Below are 15827 nucleotides of genomic sequence, written 5' to 3'. Positions count from 1 at the left end.
CCATTTTTTTGTAAACAAAAAAAAAAAAAGAAAAATAAGAAAAAATATTTCAACTTCACATAGAACTCATTGTGTTTTTTAAATGTTGGCACACATTTATCTTTAATATATGAAAATCCCCAGACTTGGCACTTAACTACGACGGTATTTATTCACATTTTTTTTCCCTTCCGCATTGATGCAGTGTAACTGAACGTTGCGTAGCCGATGGGTGTCTAGGATTTACCTTAAGGTAAACATGACTCTTACTTGTTTGTTTGTATTTGAATTATTTGCTGCTTACTGCCTGCTTGCAAAGATGCGCAACTACAGTTCAAAAAGATTAGCAAACAATCCTACTTTTGTCAATCTTTATATCGCAGAGGAAAACTCTCGCAGTCTTAACAAATATTTTACCGCAACAACTTTCTTTGTTTTAAGTGCACTGAAGTACTATTCACAACCGTGGGAGAGAAAAGAAAACATTACGTTTTATTTAAGCATTTTCACCAACGAAAGTAGACGGTGGATGGGGAAATTGTCGCAAAAAAAAAAAGAAGAAGAAGAAAAACAAATGTTGTTAGAAAAAACATTAAATCTCCTTTTATATCTATGCCCTCAGCAGAGGGATTATACTACATTTTTTTTTTGGGGGGGGAAATGTGCACTACGTATGAAGTATGTGGATGTCGCAGACGTTATTGCATCCCTATGTGCATCATCGACTATCGATTATGATTGTAAAAATTTTGCCCAGAGGAACTGATTTGTCCGTTATCGTGTACTTAGATTAAGAAAGATAATTAAAAATTCAAAATAGATTTTCTTCATTCGCACAAGTTCTTCATCTGATTAATTTTTTTTTTTTGGCACCATAAAGATATCATAAAATATCGATATCAGATATGCTTACCCTTATATTCTTTGCATGCAACAGTCATAACGTACTTGCCTTAATGCACATGTCTATCGAAAGGTAACAAAAACCACTAAGTTACACTGAATGAAGAAAAAAGAAAGCAACTTACATCAGCCAGCTAAACTTTTTCCCCTTGAATCGTCTTAAGGAATTTGCTTACAATTTCATTCAACTTTTCATATACCTTTGCCATAAGAAAAACTTAAAAAAGCCCAAAAAATAAATGAAATTCCAATATTTTATAATATTAGATGGGCGCTGTACTAGACGACCATCTATATAATTATAGCACGCATGTAATAAGCAAAAAAAAAAAAAAAATGTATTTTGCTTTTGAAAACATTGACGTTCTTTGTATTTGCTGCACCCTAGGCAGGCTCCGTAAGCAATTTCAATACCAAGCTTCATGTAAGCCCTTTCATTCAATACTTTCGCCAAATATGAACCTTGTCCACGGACTTTTGCAAACGGTAGAATATTGATCATACACAGCCAGATGGACGGCCGACCAGGCGTGCTTCGATCGATACACAATTTAATACTGATTGAAAATGTAGGCTTTATGGGGTTATTTGCTGAGTAAGCGAGTAGTCAAAGAGTCTCGACTAACAACTTCAATGGTCATTGGTTCAAATCTCAAGTGCGCTAGAGTTTTCAATGAAACCGATACTTTCATGCAAGAGCTTTCAATGCTTTCGCTAAATATGAAGCTACTATCTGAATTTTTGCGAAAGGTAGAATGTTGCTCATACATAGGCGGACGGGCAGCCAGCCGTGCTTAGGTCGATACAAAACTTAATACTACTTTAAAATGTAATACACTTCATGGGGTTATCCGCCTGAGTGGCCGAATAGGCAAACAGTCTCGACTCCAATGGCCATGCGATCAAATTTCAAGTGCGGTAGATAAAGCCGGTAAACTTTAGATGCTAGCCCTTTAAGACTTTAGACTTAGAATGATTCTATGATTTCGATTTTATTAATATTCCGATAGCAGATATTTTTCGTTGTCGTTTTTTCGCTCAAACGGGTGCTCCAGTTTAAAATTGTGCCGACTCTAAGAGGGTATGCAACAAGATCGGAGACATAATCGAAATTCGAATATATGCAACAAGATCTGAGATATATTCGCAAGCACTAAGACGTTCATCACTTTGGGCGACCAGTGACTATTATTTTCGTTCAGATCAAGCCTTCGATATTTCATGACTACAAACTTAGAAGGTTATAGAAGTATCGACTGTGATCAGACGATTTAAAGGAGTTGGTTATAATACCATTTCACGATCTCTAGTACTGCGACATAAGCTCAACTAATCGAATTATAAGGGTGTGCCATAAGTTTGTTTACCCGCCACGCTATCTATGACCTGGAGGCGGCTGTGCTTATAAACATGCAGGCTTATATATTATTTGTGGTATTGATAGCATCGATTTCAGTCGTCTCATAGCTCTTTCAAAAACGGTTCGTCGGTGACAAAGTGTCTTTTAAAACCTTTTTCTACGCCTTTCAAAATGGATAGCCAAAAAAATTATTTGCGGCATGTTATGCTTCATTGCTTCAAAAAAGCTAGTACTGCAAAGGATCCTACAGACGAGATATGTACCGTTTGGAGTGGTACTACGAGTATTAAATTCGCCTGCAATTTGTTTAAGGAATTTAGAGCTGGCAACGGCCGCCCAACGAGGGATACGTAGCTCATTAAGTGTATGCTCGCTAAAAATACGTGATGTAGTGTGTACGACATGTTGGATACCATTAACATTGACAGGACAACGGTAAATAATCATTTAATCAAAATGGGATATGTCGCATAATGTATCAGCGTAAAAAAAAAAACACGAAAAAACTTATGGGACACTTTAATATTCAATATTTTCAAAGTATTTGCAAAAAATGGGTACAGTCTCCTATAACGCGATGGTCTTTTAACATCATTTACATACAAAGCGGGGCGAAAATGCGATAGACTTTTTACAAAGGTGTCTCTTCTGATAATCCGTTTTTCATACAAGAAGATTCTTCCACTGAATTGACTAACAAAATTTATCTACAGCTGCACTTAACATGCGAAGCGATAAACTTTTATTGTTGACATTAATGCAATATATCCACGATTGCATATATCAGGCACTTTCTGTAAAAATGAACGGACGGATTGTAAGTCATTTTCATTCTTTCTTTTAATTTAATATTGATTTCTGAGATTCTATATAACGCTGTACACATGTTCATTCAATTTGTTGTAATTCTGAGCTTCTTATAAGGCATTTTCAATACATCACCCTACCCTTGCCTTAACATATTTGCCACAGAGAGCATTTCTCAAATTGTATTAACTCCAAGTTTCACAGAGCACACGCGATAAGAATTAATCGCCTTATAGGAAACTTGATTGTATTAGTGATATCGCTTAAGTTATATTTTCATCTTTAAATGAATCAACTGTCCCGAGACACTGACAAAAACATAATTTTCGCTACGATCAAGCAGAGATTTTAAACAATGGCATTTTTCTGATTACGGAGAGATCGAATAATATCCCAGCATAGATGAATCAAGTGTGACAAGAAATCCACGTAAGCATAGTTTTCGCATGAAATTTACTTTCAGTCAAATTGAATCGATAAGAGCCTTTTGTTTGTTTTTTATCTTTCCAACTTGACAACTACTGCTTGCTGTTATGAGATGACTCTATATGCTTCCCTTGGCAGCTTAAGTAACCTCTCGTCGTTATTTACACTAAGTGTTTATCTCTCAAGAAAATAAAATGGAAGAAAAAGAAATTATTGTAAAGTGAACGGAGAAAGGAATTGTTCTACGATAATGAAAAGTACGTTTATGAGAAGCTCTTTTTCGTCACCTTCCTCGTTTTGTACTTTTTTTCACCGTATGAATTACACGAAGAAAGGAGGAACATGAAAGAAGTGTGTTGAAAGACTAAGAGAGATGTAATCGCATAGTAGAACTGCGAAAACATGTGACGTATGGAATTGTAAAATAAGATAAAACTTTGCAATATGTCAAGGCTACCGCATAGTCGAGCAGATAAGAGTAGCGAATGCCAAGTCGGTGTTGTAGGGTTCAAAACTCAGTTTGATACACCAAACTCGCCCGTAACTGTAGCGTAGAGTGCACACGACCACTACCTATCTACTTCTTCTTTCCCGCTTCTATCTGATCATCATCCTCTTATATATCTAGAGGACGTCTCCGCAGTGATTAATTATTAAAAAAAGGGACGGACTATTAACTAACTTGCAGCCGACTTTACATTTTTGTAATAATTGCTACAAATACAAACCCTGCAGAAGGCCGATTGGAAGAACTGGTTTCGTTCTTCCGTTTATTCCTACAAAGGAAAAGCGTAACTGTCTGTGGAGTGTCCGTGCGAGAGAAAAATTTGAAACATCCATATCTGCCGGAGTAGCTGACTCAGCAATGACACGTGCGGTCGTGTCTGCAACCTCCGATCCTCTTCAAGTGACACTTAGACTTAAAAAAATAATAAAGTCGGTATTTCGATACTCAGACAGACAGAGATAATTATTGTAGCTTACTTAGCCGTTGCAGTCACCACTTCGAAAAAGATTTTTCAAAAACGTTTTTGGAGGAAGGGGCCCAGAAAACTCTATTTTCAATAACGTTCAGCAGACATCAGACAAACAGGGCAAAGTTAGCACAGAGCATGATTCTAATGGCGTTGAAGCAGGCACGATAAGCTCATCCATATGTGGAAATTTTTATCGTTACGTTTATGAGTAATCAGTAAAACATCCATTTTTGCTTTTCCTACTTTTGAGGTTCAGAAGTTTTCTTAATTAATGTCGTACAGCCGACTTGGCCTTTGACGAATAGAGAAGAAGCACAGCTGACAATTTCGCGTACCCAGGTTGGATCTCATGTGCAGTAGACTGTTATTATTATTATTATAATCTGGAAGGCTTTTGGTACCGCGACCTTGTTCTTAACCATCTAGCTCAAAAACTTTTGCAACCCTACACCGCCTTCTTCGGCTTACAGCACTCTATTGCGTATCGTTTTATAAATTGTGCCCCATAAACACCATAAAATGTGATAGGACGTCTTAGCTCTGTCCTCACAGAGTTAGCACAAATTCACATCCATACCTTTTAGGTGGTACGTAAGTGAGTTGTGTCTCGCACACAGGACAGTAATCAAGTGTAGGCTGCGTCTTCATAATTCCAGATCTTATGAATGTTTTTCTTGCGCTTGTCTTGCACAGTGCTTTCGATGACTAGCTGATATTACTGTGCCCATCAGATTGCCAGCCTTCCGATACGTCTCCTTTGTCTGCCATAGAAAGATTGTTCATCAATCAGTTTCTTTCCTCGGGTTCTCTTCTTGGTTAAATACTTAGTGCGTTCATTGCTTTGAATATCCGAATTCATATCCATGCTAGGTGTGCCGTCATTATAGATTTAGATATGGATGTAAACTAATGAGATGAGATTTTGACAGCTGACATTATCTAAAAATCATATGAATATTTCAATAGTGGCGCCATTTAATGTCATGCAACTAACATTGACACGAATCAAGAAAATTCATTACACTGCACAGTACAACAGTGTCTCGAGAATAGGCAAAAATTGATACAAACTTTGCCAAAATTGCGGTATTGATTAGTTCTGACTGCTGCAGGGAAATATTTCAACTAGTACACGCTTCTATTTATATGGGGAATATAGTAATTACCACTCATTCGAAAGTAAATATAAACCTTCGGCTTTTGTAATAAGTAGTCTTTAGAAAATATTGAGGTAAAAAAGATTAAATAGCGGGAGATATAAGTAGCATTGTTATATTTATAATTCGCTTACTTCTTATTTGTCTGTCTCTCTGTCTGTCTGATTCTCACTCTGGTGGTGCTTTGACACTATGACGCACTTTCTCTCTTTCTTTTTTGCCTTACTTCTTTCTATTCATTCATGTGTATTTAGCATTTTTTGGTAGGATTTGCCTTTTCTATGCTTTACTGACACATAACATATAACACTTGAGACTTAAAGGGGTTTTTTTTTCCATATATATATATATATATATATATATATATATCATAATCATAATCATATTGTGGTTGATACATAAAGGTGTATACATATATATATATACACCTGTACTCATATCTATGTATGGATATATGCATGTATACATACGCACACTATTTACTGCATAAATAACTGAAAGCCTTTAATATTCTTTAGTATAAATGTACGTTTAATGTAAACCGCAATGTTCTTCTTGTTACTATTGCAAATATGTCGACTTATATATATATATATATAAATATGAGTGCAGTGTATGTTTCCATGTGTGTGTGTGTGTGTTTGAAAAGCTACACAATATTGAGGCGCGACCTAACGGTCGTAGACCTTATCTCTTCATATATATGTACTGCCTTTACTTGCTTGCCTGCACTACATTAGTTGTGTGCTCATTTGTTATAAGTACAAACCATACAAACAAGAGTCTTCATATGAATGTGTACGCGTGTTTGTGTTTACATATACACGTGTGTGTATGTATGTATATATATATATGATTTTACTTCTGTTTGTGTTTACGTTAAAGTGTTGGTTTTATTGTCGTTCATTGCTCTTTTTGTTTGCTTTTTGTCGTGATTGTTTTTGTTTTTCGCTTTTCTTTTCTTTTTGTTTGTTTGTTTGTTTTTGTTCCTTTTTTTTTTTTTTGAATTTTGGCATTAAAAACCCGTTAAATTTGTTTGTTCCCTTTGTAGCTGAGACGCATACCGAGTGCTACGGTTTATAATGCTATCAGCACTACTTTAGAGAAAAAAGTTATTCCTATGCAAAGCCTCAAACATTTTCCAAAAACAAACATAAATAAAGAATTTTTAGCTTAGAAAGGCTCCAATTCTTCCTCTGTCCTCTTTCTCTCTGTTCATTTCACCGGCACGCCTCGATACATTCCTTCATTGCTTTCATTACATTCAAAATGTTGCTGTTGGATTGCTTTTGTTTTCGTTATTGTTGTTGCTTTTCATAAAGAAAAACGAACAATTTTTTTTTTTGGAATTCAGCCAAAGAACAAAAACGACGATGCATTATATGCATTCACATATAAAATATATAAGTGTATATATATATATGTATATAACATCTCCATCTCTGAAATTGGGACTATTCTATTATATATATATGTATATATATATGTATATATATATATATATATATATGTATATATGAGATGCTCGGTAATGAGTGGTGTTAACCATACGAAGGCATTCTTTTTACCGCTGCTTTAAGAATTAACAATTCTCAAATGTTTGCTTGTTTTTATTTCCTCTTTTACCCTTTCAGTGCATTTGGCTTTGTTTACTTACTGCCTTCACCAACCAGCCAGCCAGCCAGCCAGCCGATAGGTCTAATGGTCTGATTTTCTGATTTTGTTTCCATGTAATGTACTGAGAATCGTGCGGCACAGGAATACTTGTAAAAAAATTGAAAACCATTTTTCAATTCTTTTGTTTTTACATTTTCATTTTTTTTTTTTTTCTGTTCTTTTTTTTACAACTTTTAATGTAATTAAAATTAAGTTTTGTTAGTAATTTACAGAATACAAGGAACAGAACGAAATTTCCAGTTTCGAGAACAAATGAAATTTGTTCTCATTACCAGCTGCTGCGTATTTAATAAATGTTTTACTGCAATAAAACTGATAAAGAAGAAATCAAAAAAGTTCATTCAGGCCGACCATTAAACACCTAGGATCTAGGATTTTGCTTAATACCAATCCTTAGCAAGTAAGAACAGTACAGTCGGGCAAGGCCGGTATTTAAATACCTTACACCATATTGTCTGACACAAGTCAGTAGAAGCGGGCCCAAAACGCAACCTAATGTAGTACAAATTTAATCCTTACATAGGGTAGGATCCAAAAATAGCCGTAGTTGGTCCAAATTTTCTAGTGTTCATTTTTGTAAGAAAATAACTATTATGGGTCAATTTTCATTACGACGTATTAAAGCTTAGACTTTACCGCTCTACAAAGGGTCAATTTTCACGAAAATCCTTATTAGGGTAGCATCTAAAAAATAGGCCGAGACCGTCAAAGTTTGGCAGAGTTAATTTTTTTTAATTCGTCATGGAACATTGAAAATAATTCCCTTTTTTCGTATGAACTTGAGCTTTTGATATAGGAGAGGGGGTTCAAAAAATTGCTCCACCCAGTCCAAAGTTTTCCCACCAATTTATTGTGCCGAAATACTACTACTTAGCTATTTTTATGGAGAAATTTTTAAAATTCCAATTTTTTTTCATATAACGCATTTTTAGCGTTATAAGGAAAGTGGTCGAAAAAGTGGATCGATTCCAATCATTTTCAATAGCGTTCGTCCTTGGCCCAAACTACGTTAATGTGCCAAATTTCGACAAAATATCTCAATAATTTCGGCCTGACAGACACGCTTAAATCTAATCAGATTATCACTATGAATCGAGCGGTGGGTCTGTCTTAAGCCCTTCTGGGTGTTACATAAACCCGCACTAGCTTATTATTATTATTATTAACTTCGCCAGAGAAATAAATTCCAAGACTAAACTCTTAAAAGCACTAGCATCTAAGGCAATCGGCTTTTAATAAAAACTCTACCTCACTTGAGATTCGAACCCACAATCATTGACTTGCTAGTCGAGATTCCTCGCCTTCGGCTACTCAGGCGGATATTCGCACTAACTTAATATGCAAGTGGTGTAGGGTATAATTATTTTCGTTATAAAATGTGAAAAATTGTAGTTTGTTAATACAAAGAGCCATGCTTTCTATTCTGTTATGAGAAGTAGAGCAACGTAGTCCAAAGCTGATGCAATTATTAAGTCTACGGAAAAATTCTGTCCGTTTTCAAAGTTCTAGCTGCCGAATATGTTCCAAAATGGTTTGTTGAGCTGAGTTAATCTATTCCGCAATCTTCGATATTGTCTAATTTCGCTCTATCATGATTCTGACAGAATCGTTGTCAATCGAAAATGATTGTCGAAGACGTGGCTTATTAGCAAGCTCGAAATATCGCCTATTTGTAAAACTGTACCTTCACCAAACGCTATCAATAAATTTTTACAAGTTTCCGTAGCATTTCTTTCTTGTTTTAAAAGAGTGCCGTAAATGAACTTTATCAGTAGCCATGAGTATCTGATCGATCAGTATAATAAGGGATTTTTCAAGTCCCTATGAGTGTTACTTACATTCGCACAAACCTAATATGCCCTTGTACCGCATGTGATGTAAAGTGTTATGACTTTATGAGAAATACTAAGAATTGGAAATTTTTTCTTAAAAAAAAAAAGTGTTAGCAAACCACGATATTATATGAAAATGTGATCACTTGGTCGATCTAATCCATTTTGAATAACGTTCGTTTTTGAAATATTTCGTCAAAACTGTCTTAAAAACTGTAACACGTAGGCTAAACAGAAGAATACATGGATTAACCCAGAATCACTTTCTACAGCGATCGTTATAATGAAAGATGAGTTTATCTCAAGTCCCCCTGGTTGTTAGATACATCCGCACAAAACTTACTGCACCCTATGCTAGAGGTAATGTAGGATAGAAAAATTCAAATTTTCTCCTTGATTGACGATTTATGATAACATTTAAAGTAGGTTTGGAGTCTTTCGCCTGCTAACGAATTCTTATTAGCCCCAAAAATTGTCCTAACTTTGTCTTAGTCCATAATACACATACATGAAAAAAGAATTTACCTGAACTTGAAACATTGTTACAGTATCGTCCAACATTTGTATGCGCACAGTTAGTTTTTTACCGCCACGATGACGGGGCGTCGATGGTGTACCATCGACTCCAGATGGTGTGCTCAGTGAATGAGTCATACGACCGGCTCCTGGTAGGCCACCAGCTCCACCACCAGCACCGCTTCCACCAACGCCGCCACCTGAATTATGATCGATAGCGGCTACGCCACCTCCTCGAGTCGCTGTACCCATGTCGGCCAATGACATTTTATACACTAGAATTTTTAATTATTTTTAAAAACCCTTTCGTTTTTCGAAAATTTAAGAGTCTCAAGTTTTTTTCTTATTTTCTTGAAGAAATTTTTCCGTTTTAATAAATTTTTTTCTTCTTCTTCTTTTTTATTATTATTAATTAAATATTATATTATTGCACCATTTGTTTTATTTCACTCAGATGAATTTTGAAGAGAAGGGTTCGCCGATTATTTCAATCTTCGATATTTGGAATATGATAGGTCGTGTTCGTTAAGCAAATCTTTTCTTTTTTTTCTTTTGCTTAAAATCAGGAAATGAGACGTTTTCGTGCTTAAGCGATTAATTTTTCTTTTTTTAAATTTATTTAAATCTGAATTTTTAACTCAGAAACAAGGAAGCTCTTGTATTCATCCATAATAACCGTTCATTCATTTCTTCGTTTCGCTTTATTCATTTATTTATTTATTAAATTTTTTTTTTTTTTTTTTGTTACTTTATTGTACTTCTTTTTGTTTTCTTTACTTTTCGACTTATTTTCGCCTCATGTAGAATTTCGTAGATAAGTATTATATTTAATGTTAAAGTGTTTAACACTTCGTCGCTTGTCTTGTTGCCGATAATCCTAATGTTGACTAATATTTATGGTTTTATTTTGTTTTTTTTTTTTTTTTTTTTCCTTCTTTTCTGTTTCTTTAAGTTTCGTCTTTTTTAAAATTAAACAATTTCTTCATGTTGTCGTCGTTGTTGAATTATTTTGCAGCTTATCTTGCATAATTTTGTTTAGCGCAATCTGAAATTAAAAAAGGAATACAAACACTGTTGAGATCAAGTCACAAATTTTCAGATTAATTAAATACGAAATCTATTATAATTTACGAAAAGGTGATGAATTGTTTTAGATTAGGAATGAATTGTTTAACATCGATCCCGCCCCCTACGAACTAAAATCTTTACAGAAATTGTATATATGTGTAATAAATATATATATATATATATATGGAGTTGAAAAGAGATCACGAATTTTCAGATCAATTGAATACGAAATGTAATATAATTTAAGAAAAGGTGATGAATTGTTTTAAATTTCGAACAAATTGTTTAACTTCGACCCCGCCCACTATGAACTAAAGTTAAAATCAAGAAACATGGTTATATCTTTACATAATTTGCTTATACATGGACATTGACATGATATATAAAGCAAAAGATTTTCCTTGGTTTTTGATCAAGGCGCCCCCTATTTGTGTATATGTATATATAACTATAGGTACATATATGCGTTATATATACGATTTGCTCGTGTGCAAGACATAAAACATGTTGCGCCCTAAAGTAAACGATTTGCATCGAACTTTTGCTTACATCTTCCCCTCAATATAAACAAACCTTTGATGTCAATAAAAAAAGGGGAAAGAAAATGTTTGTACAACAAATAAACAAAATTTTATATACTGTTCTTCATCCATTTCACTAGCCTTGATGTTTTTCATTTAATAGCTAAACATGAATTTAAAAACTTGAGTTTATACCCACAACTGCTCATTAAAAAGAACATTACAGTGGGACGTGGCCGGCCATTAGATATTCTACATCGTATCCTTTGATCTAATTGTTCATACAACAACCTTTTCTAAATAAGACTTTATATTAGGAGCGGTTAAGAGGAAGTGGTACGACAGGGTTCGTCCTTGGGTCAAATCCAGGTGGTATACCAAATATAAAATATTTCAAAAATTGCAAGCGGTAGGTTGAATACAAGAAAACAAGATAGATATATAGACGGAAAATGAAAAGTGGATCTATCTTAGGTCGTTTTGGGCATTGCACATATCTCCACAAACTTAGTATACCACAAGTGCGGTAGGGTATACTAGAATAATGAAGACACATATTTTTCCGTTCGATAATCTCCTCCTGCCTATCACATAACTTGATTTCTTGATCAAAAAAAATGGAGTTGTGTTTTTCGAAACATGGTCTTAACTCTAGAACTACAGCGCACGAAAATATTTTGATCCCTTTTAATTTCGAAAAACCTTTCAATGTTGGTAACCAATTCTGATTTACTTTCCCTACTTTTCGGGATACCGATGACGTATACCAAGCTTTTCCGAAAGAGAACATTTGAATCCGTTATCCTTACCAAACTGTCACAGTTGACATGACTTCCTTAGTCAATTAAGAATTCAGGATTGAAAATTGGTTGTGATCGGATAAATTGCACGCCTAGAAGAAACTGAAACAATCTCGAGAAAAAAAATTTTTTTTCCATTCCAATCACTACACGCCTACAGTGCAATCTCTCCTAGTTTGCTGTCTTATGTCAACATTTGTGCACGCTTCCTTTACCTATGTTTGGAGGTAACGTTCCTCAACTTAATAAGGACCAATTTTTTAAGAAAAGATCACACTATATTCAAGCAGTTTTTTTTTCGAAACCAACTCAAGTAGTTCAACTTGACTTAATCATGAATATCTTGAAGAAGTAGAAGAGCAAGAATAAGATAAGCACGAAGAAGAAGAGGAAGAAGAAGAAGAAATAAGGACTATCTTGTGCTAGTATTGTTATTTAACTAAGATGTATACCCTTTTGTGGACTCTGCCTCAATAACTATCATAGATCCAGGCAATTTCCAAGCGATGAAAGTGCTATTTCCTAGCTAGCGGCACCGCAAACTAACTGCAGAATTAAACTTCTGAAATCGCTAATTCTGCTCCTTAAATTCCAGGATGCAGCAAATGATATGTACTCGAGAGTAGTAATACCCAAAGCTCAAGATTTATCTGTCTCACATTAGCTCATATTATCAGATATTGCGTTTCATCATTTAACACTGTTACCTTTTCCAGGAGATCAGCCTTAATAAACTGCAGAAAATTAAACTCGAAGTTTAACCATTTATTTACCTGAATATTGCTTATGAAATAAGTCATTTTTAAACAAAATCGAGATTTAAGAAAATATAGAGATATAAACGAATCGGAAAGAATTGTTAAAAGAATTTTCAAAAATAAAAAATATAAAGATTTTCAGATGAATATTTCGAACGTTTAAAGAGACAGAATATAATGATTGGTTTTTCTCTGCAGGAATTTTATACACCGAGCGCGTCTATTTGAATTGACATCGCCGAAGTCCTCATCTACGATTTGATCGAAGCGATTCATATATTGTGAAAGCCACTCATAGATTAATATACATTTATGTAATAGCGGTTATGTTGTTAACATAGCTTTAGCCGATGTGGCAACGGAAGCTGCAGCATTTTTCGAGCATATGTCTCTTTCACTTTTTTTTTTACGCAGTCGTTTTTTAATTTTTCTTTCTCGAGTTTTTTTTTTAAACACCTTTTAACAAACCGTCTACGATCTATACAAAACGAAATATTGATTACATTTTATTTGATAAAACTTTATCGTCGTAAAAACTGTATATCAGTAAAAACATTCAGTAGACTTTGTGTAATTGCAAAATAGGTTTTAGTTTAGGGAAGGAAACAAAAGAAACAAGTAAAAACGTTATAGTTGGTCGTGGCCCATCCTTAGGTATCCTACATCACCTTAGAATTGTTCATATAATGCCTTTCAAAAAAAGTACCTTTTTATGGGGATTGGTCGAAAAAATCCAACCGACCCGAACCATTCTTGGGCCAAAGTACGCTGGCGTAACAAATTTCATCAATATATCTGCAAAATTACGGTTAGACATGCGGATGGACAGACGGAGAGATAAGCTTAAAATCACTTTCTAAATCGGTCGGTTTATCTCAAGTCCTTCAAAGTATTGTGTACATCCACGCCAACTTAATGTACACGCCCTTGTAACAAAAGATGTGTAAGGTAAAACATTATGGTTGGGTAAGGCCGATCGTTCGACATCCTACGTCAATTCGCTTGTTTTGATAATAATTCATTAAATTGCACATTATTTTTATGCCAAGGCATACTTTTCATGAAACCCCGCACATTGATGGATTTCCAAAATATTAGAAGACGTAATCCGATTTTAGCAAACTTAACTTCTCAAAGATTTATAAAGAGCGCAAAAGAGAGAAAAATAATAATTATATTTTCTCTCCATGTAACGGGGTAAGTGAGGTCGCAAGTTTCTTACATAACTATCCTTTGGATATAGTTTTTGAAGAGATTTTCCATTAAGCGTACAAGATGTATATCTTGTCAGACATACATATTTATTTACGTGAGCTTACACATTATACGTGAAATAATCTTAAATTTTAATGCGTTTCGTTCCTTTTTTGCTTTACTCCCATACACAATTTATCTTCATTACTTCCGTTACTATAAAAGTCGAACCGAAAGAATGCATTAAAACAGAGAGAGAGAGAGAGAGATAGAGAGAGATAGAAAAAAAAAGCCCACTTTGAACATAAGTAATACGTGCACTATCCTATGCGTACACTCCAGCAAAAGTATACCGTTAATATAATAGGCCGCTTTTATCTGCCGGATTATTGTCATTGTTATGATAACACCAAAAATAGTCAAAAGTTTCCATCAGGTTATGCTGGCTGCTGGCACGTTATCAGAATCCTTAAAAGGAATACTTGTTTTTTCTCTCTCTCTCTTTCTCTCCCCCTTTTTTTAAGTAAAAATAAATACGAAGGAATTATTATTATAGAGGCAAACTCGCGGCTGATTTTCAAGTATCTTTGAGAGTTTTGTTTAAAAAAGAAAGAAAAAGAATGTTTTATACACATTTTATAACCACTACGCATTACATATATTTTTACATATATACATATATATATATATACATATATATATATACATATATATCTATATAGTGCATAAAGTATCCGTAGAACAGTGTTTTTTTGCATTTCCTTACTATGCTGACTTCTCAAGCACAATTTAAAACTACGTTTGTTGTAAGCATTCTTTTGAACCATCTTCGATAAGGCATGAAGTGCTTAGTTAGCAAACAAGATTTTGCCAATTTATCGAAAATCTCGCAGAAGAGCCCTTGTAACCCTTCCCCAATAAATCACATAAAGTAATCATAGCCGAGCAAGATCAGTTTATTGAAACTCTGGCAAGAGAATTTTTTAACCCATTCACACTAAAACACCTGAAGTCATGTTTGCCGGCAGTGACCGTTCTTAAGGCTACTTTTGCTTTAAGCATTTTTTTAACTGCTCTTCGATGAAGCGATGAAAAACTTAGCTGATAAAACAAGAGTTTATAAATTTACTCAAAACTCGCATAACACTCCTATACTAGAACAAGTAAAATCCTAACAATCGAATAAATATCATGCAGAGAAGTTTAAATCCAAGCAGAAAATAATTCTAGATCTACCGGCAAAAAAGAAGTTGCGGCTATCATAAATTCTGATATTACTGGTATTACTTGGCACAAAGATAACATCCCCTGTACTACAATCAGTTCATACATGTAAATAAATAAATATATATATGTGGCGGTAAATGCGTCTCTTCTTTTGTTAATATACGCGTCTCAAGGAACCATTTGCAATTTAAATAAATTTTCATTTCGAAAAATAAAAACATTCAAGTTTCTTTGCCATTTTGTTCTACGGTTCTCAAAAAAAATTTTGAATTTTTTCTATTCGCCTAAATTCTGACTCTGCCTAGCATAAAGTTTGAAAATGGGAATGCTTGATCCTCGAAAGAAACCAATGAGAAAACAAGCGCCAAGATCAAGAAGCTTTTACTGAACGACAGTCGTATTAAGTATAAAAGGGTCGGCCAAAGAGGTGACCAATATCATCGAAGTTCCATAGTTGATTTATGAACCACTACTGGAAGTTAGTCATATTTAATATAAAAGCGCTAGCTAAAGAGGTGAACAATATTGCCGCCGGTCCCTGCTTGGTTTCTGAATCATTGCTCGAAGATGGTCATATTAAGTGTAAAGGGTTGACCAAACAAGTGAACAATATCGTCGCCACGGT

The 15827-nt window shown here is 34.4% G+C and overlaps 1 protein-coding gene and 1 long non-coding RNA gene across 4 annotated transcripts in view; both read right to left on the bottom strand.

The window, feature by feature from the left end:
• LOC119639928 (FERM, ARHGEF and pleckstrin domain-containing protein 2) overlaps positions 1-9977 on the bottom strand; it is a 64069-nt gene extending 54092 nt beyond the window's left edge. For all 3 annotated transcript variants that reach the window (XM_038037653.1, XM_038037654.1, XM_038037652.1), the window contains exon 1: positions 9644-9977. In XM_038037653.1, the coding sequence (XP_037893581.1) occupies positions 9644-9901 (258 nt within the window). In that variant the 5' untranslated portion in view covers positions 9902-9977. The remainder of the gene's footprint in view (positions 1-9643) is intronic.
• Positions 9978-10437: 460 nt separating this feature from the next.
• LOC119639927 overlaps positions 10438-15827 on the bottom strand; it is a 35764-nt gene continuing 30374 nt past the window's right edge. The window contains exon 2 of the long non-coding RNA XR_005247589.1: positions 10438-10679. This is a non-coding gene — a long non-coding RNA (uncharacterized LOC119639927). The remainder of the gene's footprint in view (positions 10680-15827) is intronic.

The sequence above is a fragment of the Glossina fuscipes genome, unplaced genomic scaffold, assembly GCF_014805625.2.
Source record: "Glossina fuscipes isolate IAEA_lab_2018 unplaced genomic scaffold, Yale_Gfus_2 114, whole genome shotgun sequence".
Classification (NCBI taxonomy): Eukaryota; Metazoa; Arthropoda; class Insecta; order Diptera; family Glossinidae; genus Glossina; species Glossina fuscipes.
Note: the sequence above shows the minus strand (reverse complement) of the source record. Positions and strands in the feature narration are given on the sequence as shown.